We start from the raw sequence: 24,530 nt of genomic DNA, 5'->3' as shown, positions 1-24,530 counted from the left end.
AAGCTCCACTGGAAAGTTTGTCTTTCTTCCCAAAAGAAAATCAGGAAAATCTGGCCCTATTTATCGGCCAAATAAGAAGCAGCTGTAAGAAGGAGCGCGGGTTTTTTTGCCTCTGGTGAACAATTGCCCTGGGACCAGAAAGCTGAAGATTAATATTTTTCCAACCTTATCCATCAAGCCAGTAGGCAAAGAACTGTCTGTATAAGAACTTCAGCACGGGGGAAATCACCCTATCCTTCATTAGATTAAAAAGCGTTCATTTTTAGTTCACAACTTTGTTCCTGACCGTGAACAATTTATGTGTACCTTGGTTTTCTCATTTTGAAAAATCTAAGACAGGACTTGTTTTATTTAATCAGATGTGAGCCTTTTTGAGAAATAGCAGTTTTTTAAAAAAAGATAAATATTATGAAAATACAATGGCTCTTAGACTTATATACTACTTCACAGTGCTTTCCAGACCTCTCTAAGCAGTTTACAGAGTCCGCCTCTTGCCCCCAACAATCTGGGTCCTCATTTTACCCACCTCGGAAGGATGGAAGGCTGAGTCAACCTTGAGCCGGTGAGATTCGATCTGCTGAACTGCTGGCAGCTGGTGGTCAGTAGAAATAGCCTACAGTACTGCATTCTAACCACTGCGCCACCACGGCTCTGTAGAAAGAAAGAAAGAGAGAGAAAGAAAGAAAAGAAAGAAAAAGAATTTCTCTAGCTCAGTGTGATAATGTGGGATAATTGATTTGATGAACATAAATTTGAAGTGTCCACTAGCGAAAACCAAAATGTGATGTCATACAATAGTGACATAATTTTCTATTTGATTTGAAACCATCTAAAAATAAGGCTAGTGAGATATATTCCATCATAAACTATGACTACACCATAGAAATACGGATTTATCAGGAATCTGGTAGTAGCTTTTCTGTCTAATTAAAAAGCATAAACTTTTAGAGGCTGCATCTTTCTGCCCCTTCTTTTCCTCTCCAGCCACCTCAATTTAAATCCTATGACAGTCTAGCTACCTATATTTGATGAAATGAGCTGTAACTCACACAATTTCTACTTCTGAATAAAAAAGTGTTAATAAAAAAACCCTAAAGTTGCCAGACTCCTGATCCCCCCCCCCCCCGGATGACTATATGGCTCTCCTCTTACAGTGGTTAATTTATAAAACTGCTTGTCACTAAACATTAATTTAACAACAAACTGTCCTGGTTGTTCACTGCTTTATATTGATTTCGTAGAAGACAAGTCAGTGACCTTAAGACGGTTTTGACTAATGTGATTGGAGTTCTCGTGATCTTCTTTTGCTAAAAGATGTAAATATTGCTCTAAAATATTATTCTGCTAAAATATCAGGTCTCCTGCTTGAGCAGGGGATTGGACTAAAAGACCTCCAAAGACCCTTCCAACCTTATTATTCCATGTACTATGTTCTAAATAAGAGAACAAACCAAACTTGGACAGATACTGCAGCCGTCTTCTTTAAAAAATATAATTAAGCTAATAGATATGAAGGCAATTTTCTTCTTCCTGGCTGGCACATGCAGGATCACCAGTTGGTTGCAGAATATCTTAGATCGATTTGCTCCGCTTAATGTTTACACGTCATCTGTAATTTGGAATGAGTCCCGAGAAGCAAGCCTTCTCTGTCACTCTAGAACAGGGGTGTCAGACACAAGGCCCGCTGGCCAGATGCGACCCGCAATGTGGTCGGATCCGGCCCATAGGGCCGTCATGGAAAATGTAAGAGGCCGGCCCACATCGCTTCGGCCCAGTCTACCCAATGCAAAGAAGAAACATGCCAGCAGTTTGGGGAGTGGCGTCAAGATAGCCACGCCCACTCCATCAGCCACACCCACCCAGTCAGCCGCGCACACCCGACCCCCCCCCCCCCCGCGGTAAACCACAGCCCTGATGCGGCCCTCAATGAAACCCTTGACACCCTTGCTCTAGAACAGGGTTCCCCAAACTTGGCAACTTTAAGACTTGTGGATTTCAACTCCCAGAATTCTCCAGCCAGCATAATTTAAACACTCTAAAGAGCCATTTGGACCCATTTCCCACAGAAAAGAAAACACCGGGAGCCACAAAACTCCTCCCGTTCCTGACTATTTCTTGAGCAGCCACAAAACTAGCATATGTGCTTGAATTAAACGTTCTCTTTTCTTCTGAAACTTTTCTTTTCTTGGATTTATCCATGGTTGGCCTACCAGGGGTTGAAAAGCTCAATAAATCACGTGCCGGCGGGTGTCGTACATTGACAGTTGTGACGCTTATTTTGAGTGACAGGGAGCCGCAGCAGAGGGATGAAAGAGCCACATGCGGCTCCAGAGCCGCAGGTTGCTGACCCCTGACCTAGAACAACATCCCACCTGTGATTCAAATGGTTCCAATTCTAATCTGATCCACGTATTAAAGATTTGACTCCTTCCCCAGGCCCTGGGTTGGGAAGTGGGACTTTGGGAATGTTGGGAGGTGGGATGTAGGGCCTGGTGGCTCAGCAGACTGATAGCATTGTGATTAAGACCAGCTGTCTGCAATTACTGTAAGTTCGAATCTCCCCAGGCTCAAGGTTGACTCAGCCTTCCATCCTTTCTAAGGTAGGTAAATTGAGGACCCAGTTTGTGGGGGCAATAAGCTGACTTTGTATAAATATACAAAAGGATGAAGGCTATTGCTTAGCGCATTGTAAGCCGCCCTGAGTCTCTGGAGAAGGGCGGCATATAAATCAAATTAAATAAATAACTGCTCACTTTCTTTGGACATCTATTTTTTGTTGTTGTTGTTGTTGTTGGTTATGATGTTTTTGTTTTTAATATTATACGCTCCCCATCATTGATTATGGAATTGGGTGGCTTTAGAAATCTGTCGACCAACCAACAACAGGAGCTATTAAGTTCTGGTCAGTTAAAACAGGGCTGAAAGTGCAGCCTCCGGAAGCAGAATTGAAAGAATCATCCAGCCTGTGACTTGTTAATACAGCACTAAACTTTTCTCCAAAGAATTCCCAGGGTTCACCAAATTTGATACGTGGAAATTAGACAAGGCACAAATAGCTGGTTCTAAATTGGGAAAAGTGTGGTGTAGCAGCTAAGGCACCGGTTAAAAACATCATTAGTTCTAGTCCCTATTTAGGCACAAAGCCAACTGAATGAAAATGGCATTGCTCAAACGAGAACATTTTTTTTTTTTGCATATTTAGCCACTGTTTAGACCTGAATAGATTTATTTCTCTGTTAATTACTACAGTACTCTGGCAAGTTGCATAAATGTTCACACTAGTAAGGTTGATTCATCTGCTGGACATGGGCAAAATAGTATACAGCAGAGGTGGGTTTCAGCAGGTTCTGACCAGTTCTGGAGAACCGGTAGCGGAAATTTTGAGTAGTTTGGAGAACTGGTAGTAAAAATTCTGACTGGCCCCGCCCCCATCTATTCTCTGCCTCCCGAGTCCCAGCTGATCGGGAGGAAATGGGGATTTTGCAGTAACCTTCCCCTGGAGTGGGGTGGGAATGGAGATTTTACAGTATCCTTCCCCTGCCACGCCCACCAAGCCACACCCACCAAGCCATGCCACACCCACCAAGCCACGCCTACAGAACCGGTAGTAAAAAAATTTGAAACCCACCACTGGTATACATTACTAATGGTACTCTTACTTTAGCATGTAGTTATAATATTAGTGTATGTTTGAAGCATGCCCACTGACTTTCTAAGCTGGAAGTCTTTTTGACTTAGAGAAGGAAGCGTTATGAGACAGGTGATTTATTTGGAGTTCCGAGCAGAATTTTCTCCCACTCTTCTCTTTCTTATGCTAGTAGAGAAACATTTCATGAGTTCAGTCTCCGAGTGCTTATGCATTATGGCAAGGAAAGGAATCCTTTAGCTCAGTGAGGGCTAACCTTTTCGGCACTGAGTGCCCAAAGCGCACGCACATAATGCAATGTCCGTGCACCCTGCATGCCCCGACCCCCCCCCGTGTGTGCCCCGTCACCACTCGCATGACCCCTTGCGTGCGCCCCCGCGCATGCACACACCACCACTTCATGTGCATGCACGACTACTCAGTGTGCGCATGTGACCACCCCACATGCACCCTGCCCCCCGCGCATGCACGCACATCTCTCGCGTGCACCCCACCTCCCGTGCATGCACGGCAGAGACCCGAAAACCATCTGGCTGGCAGGAGGTGCGCGCATGTGTGGCAAAGAGCTGGGGCGACGGTTCGCGTGCCCACAGAGAGGGGCTCTGTGTGCCACCTGTGGCACATGTGCCATAGGTTCACCATCAGGGCTTTAGCTTGTGAAAGGGACATGGCTGGATAATCTCGGGGCACATTTTAAAAGGAAACCGGGCAATAATGTACCTGCAAAATGATTTTTAAACAGCCAACCACCGGGATTATCAGCCGTGCCTAAGATGTTCAAGGGATGCAGAGCTTGATGTCATCTTTTTAATATAGCATTTCTTTCAGTAACTCTTGACTCCTGGCTATCTCATAATCGGCCTGTAAAGATTCACACACAATCAACATTAAAAAGAAAAATGGAGTTATTGGTGTTATGCAATATGTATTTCCTCTCTTCCCCTCCCCGCCCTCTTGGAAACAAAAGTTTGTTGGTTGCCCTACATAACACCGGCTTCAAATTTGCTGGTCGGTCTGCCTTTAACAATTGGCACATTCTCTGAAGGGTGTGCGCCAGCGATCATTATTTTGTTTAGGTCCTTTGTACAGAACAGGTCGGCATAAGCTTCTAAACTGCCTTGGGTTTTATGACAAGTACACTGTGTGCAAAATTAACTTCACTTGAAGTTTTTTTTTTATTGTTTTTTTTAAATGCGCTCTCTCCTTCCCACTCCACAACCCAGCTGCCATAAGGGCCAGAATTACACTTGCTAGCAGGTGGGAAAACTCATCCATGGCAAACAAAAGACTCTTGCCTGTTTTTATATGCACGCATTTCTATTATTGGGTAGCTGTCAGCTTGCTAACCTCAGGGAAACAGGTGGGACGTTTCCCTGCCTGCTGACATCTAGGAATCCCTTCTTGCCTCCTTTAGTTAGCTCCCATTTATAATCTAGCGGCAGCTGTTCGCTGCAGACGATGGACATTGTGTCTCTCGGCCTGCCTCTCTTCGCCAGAGTTAGAAAAGTTAGCGGGGGCAAATATCCAGCCTGATCAACCTGATGAAAGGGAAATGGCTGATCTGAACCTCGTTGGCACGGAGTCCTTTTGTTTTTAGAGGAACCCGTTGTATTTTTAACTGCGGAAAGGTATTGGGACTTGTGTGCCGTCTCAAGAATTGTTTTTAAGCTGCGTTTCAGGTTTCTCTTGGCTGTCGATTTGGGGCAGGTGGCATTTGAAGATCCGTGCCAAGGCTTTTGTGGCAATACATGTCAGCACGGGCAGAGACCCCCCCCACACTGCTTTTTACAGAATACAGAATACACAGAGTTGGAAGGGACCTTGGAGGTCTTCTAGTCCAACCCCATGCTTAGGCAGGAAACCCTATACCACTTCAGGCAAATGGTTATCCAACATCTTCTTAAAAACTTCCAGTGTTGGAGCATTCACAACTTCTGGAGGCAAGTTGTTCCACTGATTAATTGTTCTCACTGTCAGGAAATTTCTCCTTAATTCTAAGTTGCTTCTCTCCTTGATGAGTTTCCACCCATTGCTTCTTGTCCTGCCCTCAGGTGTTTTGGAAAATAGCTTGACTCCCTCTTCTTTGGGGCAGCCCCTGAGATACCAGAAGACTGCTATCATATCTCCCGTAGTCCTTCTTTTCATCAAACTAGACATACCCAGTTCCTACAACCATTCTTCATATGTTTTAGCCTCCAGTCCCCTAATCCTCTTTGTTGCTCTTCTCTGCACTCTTTCTAGTCTCCACATCTTTTTTACATCGTGGCAACCAAAACTGAATGCAGGATTCCAAGTGTGGCCTTACCAAGGCATTATAAATTGGTATTAACACTTCATGGTGATCTTGATTCTATCCCTCTGTTTATGCAGCCCAGGACTGTGTTGGCTTTTTTGGCAGCTGCTGCAGACGGCTGGCTCCTATTTAAATGGTTGTCCACTCGGACTCCAAGATCCCTCTCACAGTTATTACCTGTACTATTGAGCAAGGTACCTACCACATGTTCTGTACCTGTGCATTTTGTTTTTCCTGCCTTTTAAAGAAATCTTTGTCCCGAAGTTCAAAATAGAAGCTGGAAAAATACAGGAAATAAGGCAAAGAGGGGAATATATTGTGGTTAGTAGAAAAGCAGCGTGCAACTTAGTAGACTGAACAGAGGCTGTACCCAAGAGAAAAGCCTGTTTCCCTTCAGAGGCTGTGGATAGTTTCACGGTTTGCTGTACTAGCCCGGCAGATGATAAAAGCATCTCTGCTCCCAGTAACATGTTACTCAGACCGACCAGTCAGGAGGCACAATTTTATAAGTGCTGGATGGGATCGTCTGCTTAATTATGTCATCCAGTGACTCCTTGATGGAAAATAGGGAAGCACTCTTTATTATGGATCAAGACATCAGTCCTCCTCCTTTCTAGATTTTAAAAAGAACAACTTTGGTTTTAAAGAGTTTTAAAAGACAGCTGTTTGGTTATACTTACTCAGTTTTGTTGCAGAACATAGCGGGAGACAATTTGAATTTAAACGATGGAAAATAGGAGGTAGGTGCTTGCTGAAAGACCATCCATGGATAAGAAGTTGCTGTAATTTGACCTCTATATAATGCTTAATCTGTAGAGTTTCTGGACACTGAATGCAAGCCTATTTTCCTTATTTCCTTATTCTTCCCTCATACACATCTGTACTAGATTAAGAGTCTCTTGCGTCTATATCTTGCCTATTACCCAACTCTTAACGCTGCCAAGGTAGTTACACACCTTTAAGAATGACCACAATACAGTATTATGACCTCAGAGCAAAACCAAGCAGAATATACCATAAGATCAACAGCCGATAGTAAAAGACAGACCCTCCGCAACGATGAAGAGTAAGGAACAGTATAAATATTATGGCATACGGCAAAAAATTCCTGACATTAAGGCAATTAATCAATGGAACAGCTTGCCTCCGGAAGTTGTGGGTGCTCCCTCACTGGAGGATTTTGTCAGAGTGGCAATCAGCCCCGTTACCTTCCTGGGGTAGTTGCCTGAGTTAGAGGTGAATCGTGGCATTTTCCTTGTGTATACCTTTTGCAAGAAAATAAACCCGAAGATATATTTTTCTAAGAAAAACTCATTTATTTGTTATAAAGAAAATAAAACATCTCAGCTAATCTAATTAGTTACATCTTGGCAAAGCTTTCCCGGCCGGACCTCTCCTGGCAGGAGAACAAAGAAAAAAGTTTTTTTTAGAGAAGAAAGTGAAGGAATGTAGACATGCGCAGTTAGCTTACTGATAAGAAACTTGGCAAGCTACGGTAAGTCTGAAAGTCCAAAAATAATAGCTCATCTGGTAAATACAAAAACGCAGTGACAGTTTTCAAGAAGAGGTTGGAGAGCCATTTGTCTGGAATAATGTGTAAGGTCTCCTGCTTGAGCAGTGGGTTGAACCAGAAGTGGGTTTCAGCAGGTTCTGACCAGTTCCGGAGAATCGGTAGCGGAAATTTTGAGTAGTTTGGAGAACTGGTAGTAAAAATTCTGACTGGCCCCGCCCCCATCTATCCTCTGCCTCCCGAGTCCCAACTGATCAGGAGGAAATGGGGATTTTGCAGTAACCTTCCCCTGGAGTGGGATGGGAATGGAGATTTTACAGGATCCTTCCCCTGGAGTAGGGTGGGAATGGAGATTTTACAGGATCCTTCCCCTGGAGTAGGGTGGGAATGGAGATTTTACAGGATCCTTCCCCTGGAGCGGGATGGGAGCAGTTTGGGGAGTGGTGTCAATCTGACCATGCCCACCCCAGTCAGCCACGCCCCCCGAGGCCCCTCCCCCAGGTCAACCACAGCCCTGATGCAGCCCTCAATGAAATTGAGTTTGACACACCTGGGCTAAGACATATTGGATCGACCATTTGATTCAAATCTTACTTTTTTTGGAAATGTACCTTCTGTACTTGCTTGAAAATATTAATTGAAGGATAATATATTCACTATATGTGCATATTTTAATGCACAATAACATGGCTGGTGGACAACTTTCCTGTGCGCGGGTGTTTTTTTTTTTTTTTTTTTTTAAATTTGGGACCGACTTGCAAAATAACATACTGTTCTAGGGAAAATAAGAACGTAGATTTTCAGGTAAGAATTTAGCACAGTGCACAAATTAGGTAAAACCTTTAATTCACTCTTCACTTTACCCGAAAGATAGTAGAGCTCCTTATTAGGCCCTAGGGCTGTGCGTGCTTCAGAAAAAGTTTTGGAAGAATTGCTTTGGATTTCATGCACAGCACCCATCTGCAATTTATTAAGCTTCCCCCCCCCCCCCAAAAAATATGTGTAAAACAAAAATCTGGCTAGTTTGAATTGTCTCCTTAAAGAGAAGTTGCAGCTTTTTAGTTAGACCTGAAGTGCTTCTTCCAAATCATTTTTTTAAAGTATATGCAGTTACGTATATGGATATCTCAGGCATTGTGACCTAGCAGTTGCTTCATAAGGTAAAGATTATGCTTAGGATAGGGGAGTCTGGCTATAAATACAGCAGCAAATTAAATACAAGTTTGAATCTGATCTGCTTAAATGTGAAGGGTCAGACTGGGTTCAACTTAATTCTTTTGTTCAGTCTGGCACTAGTAAAGAACTTAGCATGGTTTGAAGTTCTGTGTTAGCTTTTCTCTCTCTCTCTCTCTCTAAATATTATGACAGTTATTATTTGATGAACCTGCTGTTCACAAAGCATATTATCGCAGATTCTTTTTCTATATCTGCAACTCTGAACAATTAGGCTATAATCCTTTTCTCCTTTACTGGGAATCATTCTATCAAATTCAGTGGCCTTTATTCTTGAGTGTTCCTTTGTTTCTCCTTTATACTTAGACCTCTTTTATAAAGAAGTGTTTAAATATATAAACAAATGAAGATAGGTCCAAGTGCGGTGATGACAAAATAAATAAATTGAAGGGTAAACTTGTAACTGAAATGCAGGGAGTTTGTTAGTTGCATAAAGAAAACGAGGGCGCAAAAATGCTCACTTACTCATCTAGAGACCTGACTTTGAAGTGTTTTTTAAATTTGATTTATATGCCGCCCTTCTCCGGAGACTCAGGGCGGTTTACAATGCGCTAAGCAATAGCCTTCATACTTTTGTATATTTATATAAAGTCAGCTTATTGCCCCCACAAACTGGGTCCTCAATTTACCTACCTTAGAAAGGATGGAAGGCTGAGTCAACCTTGAGCCTGGGGAGATTCGAACCTGCAGAAATTGCAGGCAGCTGTGTTAATAACAGGGTGCATTAAACCACTGTACTAACAAAGCTCTTGATGAACAAACAAGCCAAAAATCTTAAGTCAACTTCCAGCAGCTCTTCGGGATACTACCCTGTTTCCCCCAAAATAAGACATCCCCTGATAATAAGCCCAATCGGGCTTTTGAGCGCATGGCAATAAGGCCAAGCACTTATTTTAGGGTTCAAAAAAATATAAGACAGGGTCTTATTTTCGGGAAAACACGGTAGTTCATTGTAGGTAACGGTTTCCACATTCAGTCTTTAGAGTTTGCTGGGACTTTTTGTCAGCCTTTTGATTGTGAGCCAGGATCAAAAGCATTCTTGCGGGAAATTTCACTAAGGTGGAAGGCCAAGATTTTTATTTGTGGTGAGGTACGAGTTGTGGGGTGATTGTAAAAGGACCCTAGATTAGAAAAAGGAAGCCTTTTTCTCTCATGAGTATTTTGTCTGCGAGATTCTGTTACTCATCTTTCGTGCTGGTCACAATTTGTACATCAGAGGTGGGTTTCAGCAGGTTCTGACCAGTTCTGGAGAACCGGTAGCGGAAATTTTGAGTAGTTCGTAGAACCGGTAAATACCACCTCTGACTGACCCCGCCCCCATCTATTCTTTGCCTCCCGAGTCCCAGCTGTTCGGGAGGAAATGGGGATTTTGCAGTAACCTTCCCCTGGAGTGGGATGGGAATGAAGATTTTAGAGTATCCTTCCCCTGCCACACCCAAGCCACGCCCACCAAGCGACATCCACAGAACCGGTAGTAAAAATTTTTTGAATCCCACTACTGTTGTATATGTATGCTTAGAGGTTTGAACATTGGTGGATTTTTAATGGCTTATAATTGCTCCAATGTTCGCTCTTTTGATCTTGATTCATGTTATATTCTCATGTAATGCCTGTCCTTAACAATTTTCCCCTGCAAAATTTTGTTGCTAATGCCATACAAATTGTAATTTTCTAGATTCCCTTTAATGTCCTAAAATGCAGTTTTCTCAGTGGAATCGGGATTTTTTTTTTTTTTTTTTTTTTTTTTTTGAGAAAGCTATCATTGCAATGCCAAATTTTCTCCTTCCTGCCTGCCTTGGTTTTAGGAAAGTAAGAGATTTTTTCCCCCCTCCTATCAATCTTTTTAGCATATTAAACAGCAGAGACATCACCCTGCCAACAAAAGTGGGTATAGTCAAGGCTATGGTTTTCCCAGTTGGTAGTACAGTGGTCTAAGGCAACCTGTTATTAAGCTGATTATTAAGACCAGCTGCCTGCAATTACTGCAGGTTCGAATCTCGCCAAGGCTCAAGGTCGACTCAGCCTTCCATCCTTTCTAAGGTAGGTAAATTGAGGACCCAGTTTGTGGGGGAAATAAGCTGACTTTGTATAAATATACAAAAGGATGAAGGCTATTGCTGAGCACATTGTAAGCCGCCCTGAGTCTCCGGAGAAGGGCGGCATATAAATCAAATTAAAAAAAAAAAAAGTTGCAATGCATGCCTGTGAAAGTTGGACCATAAGGAAGGCTAAGCGCCAAAGAATGGAGACCTTTGAACTCTGGTGCTGGAGAAGACTCCGGTGAGTCCCTTGGACTGCAAGGCGATCCAACCGGTCAGTCCTAGAGGAGATCAACCCCGACTGCTCTTTAGAAGGCCAGATCCTGAAGAGGAAACTCAAATACTTTGGCCTCCTGATGAGAAGGAAGGAAGGACTCCCTGGAGAAGAGCCTCATGCTGGGAACGATTGAGGGTAAAAGAAGAAGGGGACGGCAGAGAACGAGGTGGCTGGATGGAGTCTCTGAAGCAGTCGGTGTGATCTTAAATGGACTCCAGAGGATGGTAGAGGACAGGAAGGCCTGGAGGAACTTTGTCCATGGGGTCATGTTGGGTCGGACAGGACTTTACAACTAACAACAACAATAGATAGATAGATTGATAGACAGACAGACAGACAGAGCAAGGCGATCAAACTGGTCAGTCCTAGAGGAGATCAACCCTGACTGCTCTTTAGAAGGCCAGATCCTGAAGAGGAAACTCAAATGCTTTGGCCACCTAATGAGAAGGAAGGACTCCCTGGAGAAGAGCTGGGAAAGATTGAGGGCAAAAGAAGAAGGGGATGACAGAGAACGAGGTGTCTGGATGGAGTCACTGAAGCAGTCGGCGTGAGCTTAAATGGACTCCAGAAGATGGTAGAGGACAGGAAGGCCTGGAGGAATGTTGTCCATGGGGTCACGATGGGTCGGACACAACTTCGCGACTAACAACAAATCAGTCCTACTCTGGTATCATCAACATCATGACTACTGACTTGCTGGTATTCCTCAGACCCACCAAATGAAGCTTCTGCAGCATTCCCTCACCAAATAGCCAAGACGATATTTAACTTTCATTGCTGTTCCGAATCTGCCGTAGAGCATTTCCTCTTAAATTATTGAAATGGGAAGGAAATTGCTTCAGGGGAAAGAGGAACAATCTGAATCAGCAAAATTGTTTTTGCTTGTCCATAGTAGCTTATCAAGCAACTTTCAAGAAGCCAAACTGTTGATCAGTGTGTAAGGTGCTGTTTCAAAACATTAACCTGGCCTATTAATAATGTTTCCTCTCTCGTTTCACAGATTTAATTGTTGTAAAGCAAGGTAGAAGATTGTGAAGCATTATAAAGCAAGGCAGAAGCCTGAGTAGGGGGGGTTGGACTAGAAGACCTCCAAGGTCCCTTCCAAACTCTGTTATTTTAGGTCTTTCAATTGCTGTAGCTTTAGGCTTTTTAAAGTTCTGGCAAATGGCAAAGCTGGAAGAATGTCAGTCAGAGGAATCCGTCTCAGAATACACTTCTTTTTGGTTCTTTTTTGTAACGATTTGCACATATAGATAGATAGATAGATAGATAGATAGATAGATAGATAGATAGATAGATAGATAGATATATTTTAGGAGAAAAAAACTTTCCAAGATCAGCCATCTGTTCATATAAGCAACTGTAGTTGCTTCTCTTGAATATTTAAGAATGGTTTTCAAAAAAAAAGAGCTTGTTGCTGCCAGTGCTCTAAGAAAAAATAGCCTAAAGTACATTGTGCAAACACAAATATTCGACAAATCCATATATCCTAGCTTAAATGGTTTTAATGGGGATTTTTAATCTTTTAATTTTATTGGTTTTTTGGATTTTAAATTGGGAATTTTTTGATTTTGTAGATTTGGGACTTTAAATTGGTAATGCCGCTGATTTAATCTGTTTTAGTTTTTTCTTAACTTTTGTACTATATGTGTTTTAATTTCTGGCTGTCCACCGCCCTGAGTCCCCCTGGGGAGAAGGGCGGTATATAAGTTTAATTAATTAATTAAATAAATAAATATATTTTATGTGAAAAAAGTGCCTCTGCAGATTTAGTCATCAGTGAACCACGCGGGAAATTTAACAGGAGTTTTACATCTAACACAAGTTTCGGTCTAACTGCAGCCTACATTACAAAAATTCATCCTAATTGAATTTTTAGTCTGCTGCTCAGAGCAAAACCTGTCAATATTTTGTCACTACCAATAGTCCTTGACTTAATGATTGAGCCCAAAATTTCTGTTGCTAACCAAGACATTTGCTCGGTGAATTTTGCCCCATTTTACCACCTTTTTTTGCCACCGTTGTTAAGTGAATCTGGCTTCCCCATTGACTTTTGCTAGTCAGAAGGTTGCGGAAGGTGATCACGTGGTCCCAGGGCACTGCAAACGTCATAAATATGAGCCAGTTCCCAAGTGTCTGAATTTTGATCACGTGGCTACTGGGACCATGCTGCAGTGGTCACAAGTGAAAATTTCTCATAAGTCAATTTTTTCAGTGCTCTTGTAACTTCGGTCACTAAATGAGCAGTTGTAATTTGAGGACTACCAGTATTGGCCAGCCAGATCTTTTGAGAAGCAGAAAAATGGGATAGAAGAGCAAATTCCCTAGCTATTGTTGTTTGGATTAGTCTCATTCTGGAATATTATGCAGTCATTAGTAGCTATTGATTATTCTTCCTTCATTCTATTTGGATAATGTGACATCACAAGGAAACAGATTCCTGATTTAGCTATACATTGTGATATTTCCTTTGGTTTGTCTTGATCCTCCTTTTTCCATTCCTTTTTATTTAAATAAATCTTTTGGGATTTAGTACCTGTATGATAACTTTATGTTATGCACAGTTTGTTTGTTTGTTTTTTTAATCTTCCACCTTTTTTACACTTTGTACCAGTTTGGTTACGTACATACAGAAATGTAACACAGCATACACAGTACAACTAATAATTCTTTTTTCCTCTGAACTTTTTACAGTTCAGTTAGTTCCTCCCTACCAGCTCTAGAATAGAATAGAATAGAATAGAATATTCTTTATTGGCCAAGTGTGATTGGACACACAAGGAATTTGTCTCTGGTGCGTAAACTCTTAGTGTACATACAAACAACCAAGTGATATAATCATAAGATAGCAATAGGAGAAGGTAATAGGAAAGATGAGAAGGATAAGTAACACAGCCCTATTACATGGATAAATATTCTTAGGCATAAGACAGTCCTAGCACTGTCTTTTTAAAATTATTATTAGCTGCTACATGCCATAAATTTCCCTGGTCATCAAAATACCTTAGCAAGGAAAACAGTGGTAGTCCTTCACATAACATTTAAATTCCATAATAAAAGAATATATTTGTTAGCCTAAATCAGGGATCATCAGATCTATCTGTATTTTCAAACAAACAGTCTAATCCAAATGTCATTATTTTTTAGGGAAAGGACAGCCAAAATAGTGTTATAATAACAAACAAATTATTTAAACTGAAACTCAATCAATTATTTGAAGATTCTCTAGAGAAGGAGCATGAGTTAAAAAAAGTATACATTTTCAGGGTGAGATATCTTTATTTATAAAGTAAAGGTAATGGTTCCTCTTGCACATATGTGCTAGTTGTTCCCGACTCTGGGGGGCGGTACTCGTCTCTGTTTCAAAGCCAAAGAGCCAGCGCTGTCCAAAGACGTCTCCGTGGTCATGTGGCCGGCATGACTCAACGCCAAAGGTGCACGGGACACTGTTCCCTTCCCACCAAAGGTGGTCCCTATTTTTCTACTTGGCATTTTTTACGTGCTTTCGAACTGCTAGGTTGGCAGAAGCTGGGACAAATAACGGGAGCTCACGCGGTTACGCGGCACTAGGGATTCGAACCGCTGAACTGCTGACCTTTCAATCGACAAGCTCAGCGTCTTAGCCACTGAGCCAACACATCCCTCATCTTTACTTATTTTGTCTTATTAATAAATCTCCAAAGATTTTTAAGGAAGGGGATACCTGTAAAGCATTTTTCTCAATCTTGTTATAAAGGTTTCATGTCTTCAAATTATAACATGCCGTACAAGAAAAAGGAACGATTCTTGATTACCATACTTATCGAGAAAAGATGAAAGGTTGAGTATTTTATAAAAGGTGGAGTCATAAAAAAAATTATTTAGACCCCTTGAAATAATCACAGTAAAATAAATATATCCATTTCCTAAAGCTTTCCATTTATCACAGTATCCATTATATACTACCCCATAGTGCTTTATAGCATTCTCCTGGCAGTTTATAGAGTCAGCCTCTTGCCCCCAACAATCCAGACCCTCATTTTGCTGACCTCGGAAGGATGGAAGGCTGAGTCAATCTTGAGCTGGTTAGAATCGAACTCCTGGTTGTGGGCAGAGTTTGCCTGCAATACTGCATTCTAAAATGCAGTGTTAAAGATGTTGTAGGCATCCTGGAAAGGTCATACAGTGTTTGATCATAGAGCAAAGAAAAAATTTAAACTCTGCAAAATAAAAAGATTTTATCCATATTATAAAACCAAAAATTAAAATAAAATACAAATATAATTTATGTTAACGGTTTTTAATTGAATTTCTCCAATCAAAAACACAACTTTTCTCTAAACATATTTACATTTCTTTTAAAAATGTAGGTATTTCTTTTTAATTACAGAACGGGAAGATAATGAGGCTTCATATTACATAGAAATGAATATATGACATTTATCTCATTTATAATGTCGTTTATGGCTTTCAGTAGTAGAATTAGGGAGAAATGTGATTTTATTAGAAACTTTCTCCATTTTCCAGTGAAATGCATGCCTATTGATATTTGATTGTCCAATTGTCTTCTGATTATAAATATTATATATAATATTATATTTCACTGGACTTTTGAACTTTAAAAAAGATTAACGCATTGCCCTCCCCCGCTGAAATGAAGTGGAGATCATTGCATTAGGGATCAATTTAACCTGAAGAATAAAAAAGCACATTTTACACTTGCTATCAAAGCATTTATCTGCCAATTTTCTGTTTTTTATATACATTGGTAAACTTTTTATTTAGTTTAATTTTTGTCTGCTGGCATAGTTCTTCTATCTAATGAGAGTTTCCAGAAATGCTGAGAAGTTTGCTGGGTTTTTTTTCCATGCTAACAATTAGTAGATAGATGGTAGTAGAACTATTCTTCCTCCTAGCATCGTATAATTTTCACCTGTTGCTTAACTGAATAGACTTTTCCCTGCTTCCCATGTTCTCCTACAAGAGATGGATGAAAAAACACTTGTTAAAATTAGAATAAGTTTTGTGTTAAATAGGAAGTTCTCTGGAATCTTCACTTGCTTCTATCTCCCGATAAGATCATTGCCAAGTGATTGTGTTACCCAATTTTTGTGTATCCTTCCATATTTTTTAAGACTTGAATTATGGGTTTTTTAATACAGGGGTCTTCAACCTTGGCAACTTGTAGACTTCAACTCCCAGAATTCCTCAGCCAGCATGTGCTGGCTGAGGAATTCTGGGAGTTGAAGTCCACAAGTCGTAAAGTTGCCAAGGTTGAAGACCCCTGTTCTAATAGGAACTATTTTAATGTGGGAGGGCAAAGAGCTGTTTTGATATTCACAGTTCTCCTTTCAAGAGCTCTGGTAATGCTTGTGTTACTTGAGAAAATAGTGATAAGTTCCCTACTAATGACCACAAATTCACTAAAAGCCAGTATGTGCTTTTTTTGGGGGGGGGGCGGACTTTAATTTCTAAATTCATCTTAATTTCCACTTGTCCCAATTTAGTGGAGGAATTATTGTTTTGGAAGTATTCCTGTTGTTCTAGTAAACTCTTTTAATGTTCTTTATTTGTTTCTCTTTCCAGCTGTTCCTTTCCCCCCAACCCAGCGGCTAACCCTTAAAGAAGTTTTTGATGATGGGAAGCCCCGGTTAGAGATCTTAAGAAACCATTTGGTGAAAGAAGGGCGCCTGGAAGAGGACGCAGCACTGAAGATAATCAATGATGGAGCTGCCATCTTGAAACACGAGAAGACAATGATTGAAGTCGAAGCTCCAATCACAGGTGAGAAGTCAGTTCCTGAGTCATCTAGCTCAGGGGTCCCCAACCTGTGGTCCATGGCCCACTACCGGGCTGCGGGATAATTGCCACTGGGTCGCGTGAAGGGTCGGCCGGTGCGCGCACCTATGCACACACTCGCGGCCCCACTCACGCTCGTGTCACCACGAACATCGCGGGCACTCGTGCACGCACACACATGCACTTGCCCCTCCCACAAAATCACCCCACTCCCACCGTCCCCCCCCCCCCCAGCTCCGGGCCACCAATCTGGAAAGGTTGGGGAACTCTGATCTAGCTGACTGCTAAAGTTTAAAATGTTTTCTTTTTTAAAAAAAGGTTTTGATTTTTTTTAAACAAACAAGCAAACAATACATCCTTAATCCTTCAGTGTTTAATCTGAGTACATATTTTGTGTCTTCTACTCCCTCCTCCATCATTTTCATATTATATTTCTATCATACCTTTATATTTTCATTTAGATTGTTACATCATTCTCCCCAAATTTCTTATGTTTATATTAATTCATCAATTATCTAAATTTATATATATACGTATATATGCAAGTTTTGGTGTATTCTGGTCTTTTCCCGTGTAAGATTGAGAGTATCTTGGCGACGTTTCGATGAGGTCTCACTCGTCATCTTCAGGCTGGTGTCTTTGGCTTCGTGCTTGTTTCCTCGCACAAGCACAGAGCCGAAGACACCAGCCTGAAGATGACAAGTGGGACCTCGTCGAAACATCGCCAAGATACTTTCAATCTTACACAGGAAAAGACTTGAATACACCAAAACTTGCATACCTCTACCCGTGAAAATCTATGAGAAAACACACACACACACACACACACACACACACACACACACACACATATCTTAGTTTAAAATGTTTTCTGATGTGCTTCGTTCTGATGAAGTGTATTGGAAAACTTCTTAACTTTTGAAAGAGAGGAAGTGTTTCCATACATGAAAACAAAAGTGTAGGACCTGGGTAGAACTCAAGAATTTAGAGCAAAGCTATATTCCCAGTTGATTTTGTGACTTTTTTTTTTTCCTACTTAGTGTGTAATTTTGTTGTTGCTATTATTCCTCCCCTAGTGTGTGGTGACATTCATGGGCAGTACTTTGACCTGATGAAATTGTTTGAAGTCGGTGGATCACCCAATAACACACGCTACCTCTTCCTGGGAGACTACGTGGACAGAGGCTACTTCAGTATAGAGGTGACAATTCAACTGTCTTTGGGGGTTCGCACTTTAAAGTCTGAATTGAGCAGTGATTTGTCTTTTTCTTCTTGTACTCTGCTTTTGGGACTGCTCAATCTCGACATGCTTCAAGGCTTCCCTTTTAATTAATCCTCTCAAGTGTAAGTCGGTAAGAAAAATAGTGACAAAGCCCTTTGATTGCAGTGCAAGGCATCATGGGCTCAAGTCAAACAGTCTCATTCCAAATGAGAGCATCCCTTCCTTCTTTCATTTTGCAGCTACAGTTAAGCAATTGGTTTTTGCAAATACCAGTGATCAATAAATTGACCCCAATAGCTTTTTTAAAAAGCATAGATTAATAGGCATACGTCATATTTTGATCTAAAGGTTGGGAAAAGCCCTAGCACAGAATCCAATGAGAAAAAAGTTGAACGGTTAATATTTGAAAACCTTTGTGATCATTTCTAATATTCAATTATGCACATGCTCAAATTTAATATAGCTTGTGTGTATATGATATGGAGAGGCATTTATTCTAGTTTACTGCAAACGGTTTATTGTCCCCAAATAACAATCCAAAATTGGAAAACTTGTTTGTGTCATTCTTCTTGATGCTTGCAATCAATTGATTCTCCTAGTCCCATGATGGTGAACCTATGGCACGTATGCCGGAAGTGGCACACAGAGCCATCTCTCTGGGCACGCGAGCCGTCACCTGTTGCTCTTCCGGGTTCTGGGGGGCCAGCCAGCTGGTCTTCACATGTGCGGGAGCGTCGGAAATAGGAAGAGCAGCTGCCCGAAGCACATGCGCCCCGAGAAGATGATCTTCTGGTTTCTGACGCATGCATGCGCACCAGCCAGCTGGTCTTTGCGCGTGCCGGAAACCAGAAAACCAGGTGGCCAGTGTGCATGCGTGCGCCGGAAACCGGAAGATCATCTTCCCAGCAAGCACATGCATACCAGGCCACTGCTCTTCCAGTTTCTGGCATGTGCATGCACACTCTCCCGTTTCGGCACTTGGTGCCGAAAAGGTTCGCCAACACTGTCCTAGTCTCACCAACACAAAAGCTATCCATTTCTGGATTATTTTACCGTGTCCTATGAAAGGAGAAGCAAATGAGCTCAGATGGTCTAGCATGCTGCTGCTTCTTCACAAAAAAGCGGGCAAACCAATTATTTGGCTTGTGAGTAATTATCCTTGAATATAGAAATTGTATAAATATTTTCTCTGCCCTTTTTTGGTCCAGGAATCCTGAAGCTCAAGTTGCCTAATGTAGTTCTCATAGAAGGGGAAGTTGGGAGGGAGCGGGAAAGGAAGGAGGAGCCTGTTCCTAGTGCAGGCATGCGCAGAGCTGCCAGAAGGCAAGAGCAGCTAAAGCAAAAGGGACGACTCGGGAGTAAGGCCAGGAGATGATTGGCCCCTCCCATAAGGCTTAAAAGAGAAACAGAGGCACTTGGGCCTTTTTGCAGGAAAGCAACGTTGCTAACTCTGTTTCCAGTCGGCATCTCTTGTTTGTTTCTGAACTTCGTGGGGCTTTGCCAAGTAAGGCCTTTGGCAGGGTGTCAAAGAAGATAAAGGATGATGTTTATCCCGAAGGACTTCTTCCGAAAGACTTGTTTTGCAACTAATTGGGACTCAACTGGGAATGAACGTAATTCTCAGCTGTTACAATAAAATAGGTTTGTTTGGGACTAATTGTGTATTGTAATTACTCAATAAGCCTAGGTCACAACAGAAACCATTTCACTCTGACTATGAAAGGATATCAAACAGCATGAAGCAAGATGCAGTCATACCCAGTTTATTTGCCATAAAGATTCTCATGATGTAACATCAATATGAGATAGTCACTGCCCATTGGTTTACTGTCCCGCAAGAGGACACAAAGAAATTTCAGGAGAGAAAAAATAAATAGGGCGCATTTTCTTAAAGATATGGGTTCTTATATTGCAACAGCCAGTTGAGATAGGAATATTCTGATAGTGAAAGGCTAATTGCAAGTGACAGTCAAGGTAAACCAAAGCTTTTATGTTCTTGTTATTTAAATGCTGCTTTGAGATGTTTAGTTTCCCAGTTGATAATTTGCCGTTAAGGCAGCGTTGACTCTTAGCAACCACAAAGATAGACCTTCTCCAGAATAACCTTGTCTCTCAACCTGGATTTTCCCATCTTCCCTGTTGCTGTTCTAATTGGGTCTTTCCACTTTGCTGCTTGTTGTCCTCTTTCTTTCTTTCTTTCTTTCTTTCTTTCTTTCTTTCTTTCTTTCTTTCTTTCTTTCTTTCTTTCTTTCTTTTTTGCAAAGTATAATAATCTGAATTAATCTGTGAATCATTTGGTTGCTCTTATTCCTTCTTCAGAGTTTAACTCTCACACCCATAAAGCTCACAGAGGAAAAAACCACAGTCTGCATGATTCTAATCTTTATAGGTTCAGGAATTCCATCTGAATTTCAAATAGTGGTCTATGCCAGGGGTCAGCAACCTGCAGCTCTGGGGCCGCATGTGGCTCTTTCACCCCTCTGCCGCGGCTCCCTGTCACTCAAAATATGCATCACAACCGCCACCCACTGCGACACCCACCGGCACGTGATTTATTGAGCTTTCCAACCCCGGTAGGCCAACCATGGATAAATCCAAGAAAAGAAAAGTTTCAGAAGAAAACAGAACATTTAATTCAACTACACATGCTAGTTTTGTGGCTGCTCAAGAAATAGTCAGGGTTTTGTGACTCCCGGTGTTTTTTTTTCTGTGGGAAACAGGTCCAAATGGCTCTTTGAGTGTTTAAGGTTGCAGACCCCTGGTCTATGCCATCAATCCTAAAAGGAAAAAAGCTATCTACTACTTCAGTGTTTCCCAAACTTGGCTATTTTAAGATGCATGGACTTCAACTCCCAGAATTCCCCAGCCAGTATGCCTGGTTGAGGAATAGTATGCCTGGTTGAGGAATTCTGGGAGTTGAAGTCCATACATCTTCAAAGGGTCAAGTTTGGGAAACACTGTACTACTTCATATCTTCATTGTCATTAGCTTTCCAAAGGATTTTTTTTTTTTAAATGTACGTAACGTGCTAATATTCACAGATTTTCTCATTATAAACTCTGGCAGATAAATCAGTTAAAATTACTGAAGGAGTCAGGATGACCTCAGAGTTTATTAAAAAGATAGTGGAGACCAATCTGAAAAGACGCACAACAATTGCCTTCTTCATTTAATTTTTCAAAACGTGTATCTTGCTTGATTGTCTGTAGAGATTCTCAATCATCCAGGTCACAGTTGTGTCAAAGGTGCTTTTCAAAAGTCAACTGGACTTTGGAGCTTCTTGGATGAGAAACCTGTTCAAGGAAAAAAAGAGCCTTGGTAGTACAGTGGTCTAAGGTACCCTGTTATTAAGCTGGTTATTAAGACCAGCTGCCTGCAATTACTGCAGGTTCGAATCTCTCCAAGGCTCAAGGTCGACTCAGCCTTCCATCCTTTCTAAGGTAGGTGAAATGAGGACCCAGATTGTGGGGGCAATAAGTTGACTTTGTATAAATATACAAAAGGATGAAGGCTATTGCTTAGCGCATTGTAAGCCGCCCTGAGTCTCCGGAGAAGGGCGGCATGTAAATCAATTTTTTTAAAAAAAGGAAAAAACAGGAAAAGGCATTGTAAGCCACCCTGAGTCTCCGGAGAAGGGCGGCATATAAATCAAATTTAAAAAAAAAATTATTATTATTATTTTTTTACAAAGCTCTTTCTGCTTTGTTAAAATCACTTAAATGGTAAGCACCGAATACATTTTTAATTTTACTTGAGACAAAATCCCATGTCAGTCTCTGCATGAGTCATGCCTTTCTTTAAAATTCTTCCATTGTTGTTCTTGGGGAAAAAAAAAAAATACTGAAATTTTACTTCAAATTCTCCTCTAGGTAGAACTTCGGCGGTGGCATTAATTATGATATCTGGCATTTTTGTGTGGGAGATGGGGAGTTAAAAGCTGGAATTCTTAACTCTCAAGAAAAATGTAGGTTTTTCACAAACGAGCCCGGCTGGGGCTCCGCATCTCGTCTGCCTCTGCACTACTTAAGTGAGCGTGGACGGATTTTAAAAGAAGCTGTTGGGAAAGGTGGAGGAAATTGTGCTGATCTGAAGAGATGAGGAGGGAAGGTGGTATAAATTCTGCTGAGACGATTGTTTGAAGTGCTGCTCAGGAAAAAAAATTACATGCAACGTGCTGCTAGGAAACACATCCAAAATATTACAGGGGCCATGCTGCAAAACCTGGCATTTGCAAAACTTGGGCGTTGCTTGGAATTACCATCTTTTGTATGGGGCAGCATGGAGCCCCTTTCATGTTAGTCTTGATTCCTTTCTCAGAATCTACGGTGGGAAGGAAACTGTGATACATTTGTTCCTTTGTTCTGCAAAGCCAGGTATTCATCCTTCAAAAAACAGAGAGCCGTACATGCAGGGGTGACTGCAAATGCCGCTCGATCAAACGAAATTGAGAAGCTTTGCTAAGATGCATGAACAGAGATACCCCTGTTTAGAGGTGGGCTTCAAAAATTTTAGCAAGGTGTTCTCTGCCCGGTTGCTAAATGGGCATGGCCATGGTGGGAGTGGCCTAGTCGGCCTCCTGCACCACGGCAGGGGGGGCATTTTTGCCCTCCCCAGGCTCCAGAGGCTTTCCTCAAGTCACCGACCAGTTCGCTCTCACAGGGAGGGACTACTCAGGGTACCGTCAGTAAAATTATGTCGACTGGCGACTCCCAGGGGGAGGGCCTTCTCTGTGAGGGCTCCAACCCTTTGGAATGAACTGCCCCCTGAGATACGAAATATCCCTGATCTCCGTGCTTTCCGCCGTGCCCTCAAGACCCTGATGTTCCAACAGGTGGGGCTAAACATATGAACATGTGAATGATTTTAAAATGTTATCTAATTTGGGGTTCTATTTAATTGGGCAAAACTATGTTATAATAATAATTTTAATTAGCAATTTTATGATGTTTGTGTATCTATATTTTTTCTTGACTGTACACCGCCTTGAGTCCTACGGGAGAAAGGCGGTATAGAAATATAATAAACGGCCTCCCTAGACTCCAGAGGCCCTCTGGAGGCTGGAAATGGGATCGTTTCCGGCCTTCCCAAACTTCCAGTAGGCCCATTTCCCCTCCCTCCCCGAGCCTCCGCGTGCGCCCTGCACTTACCTGCAGCCAGACAGGCTGCATGGGGACTCCTGGGAGGGGTGGGGCGGGGTAGGCTGGGTGGGGCCAGCCAGGAGTGGGATTTGGAGGTTCTCTGAACCGTACAGATTCTTAGCTAGAGGTTCTCCCGAACCCCCAGCAGCCCACCTCTGCCTCTGTTCCAGTAAAATAGTGTTTTCTGTCTTTGGTGCTTGCATATTTGGGAGTGGACAACAAGGAGAGGGAAGCCGGACGGTGGGTTTGGAAGAGAGAAAGTGAATTGGCTATGATAAAGGAAAATATATCCCAAATATTTACGAGTTTTGACAAAGCTCACAACAACAACAGGTTGCTTATCTGGACGATGAAGGAAAACGTTCCGTGCAATCTTGGATGCAGAAGAATCTCGCTCCTCAATTTTTCAGGAATTGCTTTTGTGTTTGGCTTTCCCAGCTGCCACTTTCATTTTTCAAGAGTGGGGGTGGGGAGGGCACTAAGGAATTAAAGCATTCGTTTCTTCACTTGGGTTGGGGAGGCTAGGGAGATCTGCCAGAGCAGTTTCTGTTAATGTCCTTTTAACAAAATAGAAGAGGAGGTAATTTTTATAATTGTATCTTGATGCAGGAAACAGGCTTTGGGGAGGCAAGGCCAATGTTAACATTGTTAGAGCGAGGGCCAGTGAGCTGCATGGATGATGAGACAGGAAATCATCATCTGGACCAGGGAGACTAAAATTTGCAGTCCTGTAACCTGATATGAAGCACTCAGGTGAACATGAAAACAAACATGGAGCTAAGCAATATTCAGTTGTTTATGACCTGTAAACCATGTTTTAAAGATTACCATGGCTAATGAATTCATGGTTTAGCACAGGGGTGGGCAAATGTGGCCCTTTTACAACCTGTGGACTTCAACCCCCACCCCTGGTTTAGCAGATGTATGCCAACCAATATATGTCGAACATATTAGCTTAGCTCATGTATACTATCTTGAACTCCTTGGAAAGACTGAATACAAATGAAGAAATGAAATAGGTACTACATACAGTAGTGGCCAAAATTGTGGAAACCTTTTGGGAAAAGTGTATTTTTGATGTTTGATAGCTAATAGCACCACTTTTGGGGGGGAGTTTCAAGATAATCCTATTCCACTGCTGGAATGGCCTGGGAATAGCCCAGACCTTCACCCAATTGAAAATCGATGGAGCCCACTAAAGAAACGTGTTAGTCAGAAGCGACCCAGCAATAAAACCCAGTTAATAGAAGCCATCATTCAATCTTGGTTTCACGTGATAACAGCTGCAGAACTAAAAGATTTGGTTCACTCCATGGGAAGACGTTGTGAGGCCGTCATTCATGCTAAAGGTTACCCAACTAAGTATTAACTGACATGGGGATCATTTTTGTCCT

The 24,530-nt window shown here is 41.9% G+C and overlaps 1 protein-coding gene across 4 annotated transcripts in view; it reads left to right on the top strand.

Moving 5' to 3' along the window:
• The window catches only part of PPP3CC (protein phosphatase 3 catalytic subunit gamma), an 83,916-nt gene that overhangs the window by 26,122 nt on the left and 33,264 nt on the right, over nt 1-24,530 (top strand). For all 4 annotated transcript variants that reach the window (XM_060693587.2, XM_060693586.2, XM_087875880.1 and 1 more), the window contains exons 2-3: nt 16,564-16,761; nt 17,853-17,977. In XM_060693587.2, the coding sequence (XP_060549570.2) occupies nt 16,564-16,761; nt 17,853-17,977 (323 nt within the window). The remainder of the gene's footprint in view (nt 1-16,563; nt 16,762-17,852; nt 17,978-24,530) is intronic.

Source organism: Pantherophis guttatus, chromosome 9 (genome assembly GCF_059756535.1).
Source record: "Pantherophis guttatus breed Tessera chromosome 9, ASM5975653v1, whole genome shotgun sequence".
NCBI classification, from domain to species: domain Eukaryota; kingdom Metazoa; phylum Chordata; class Lepidosauria; order Squamata; family Colubridae; genus Pantherophis; species Pantherophis guttatus.
This window is presented reverse-complemented; position numbering and strand designations above follow the sequence as displayed.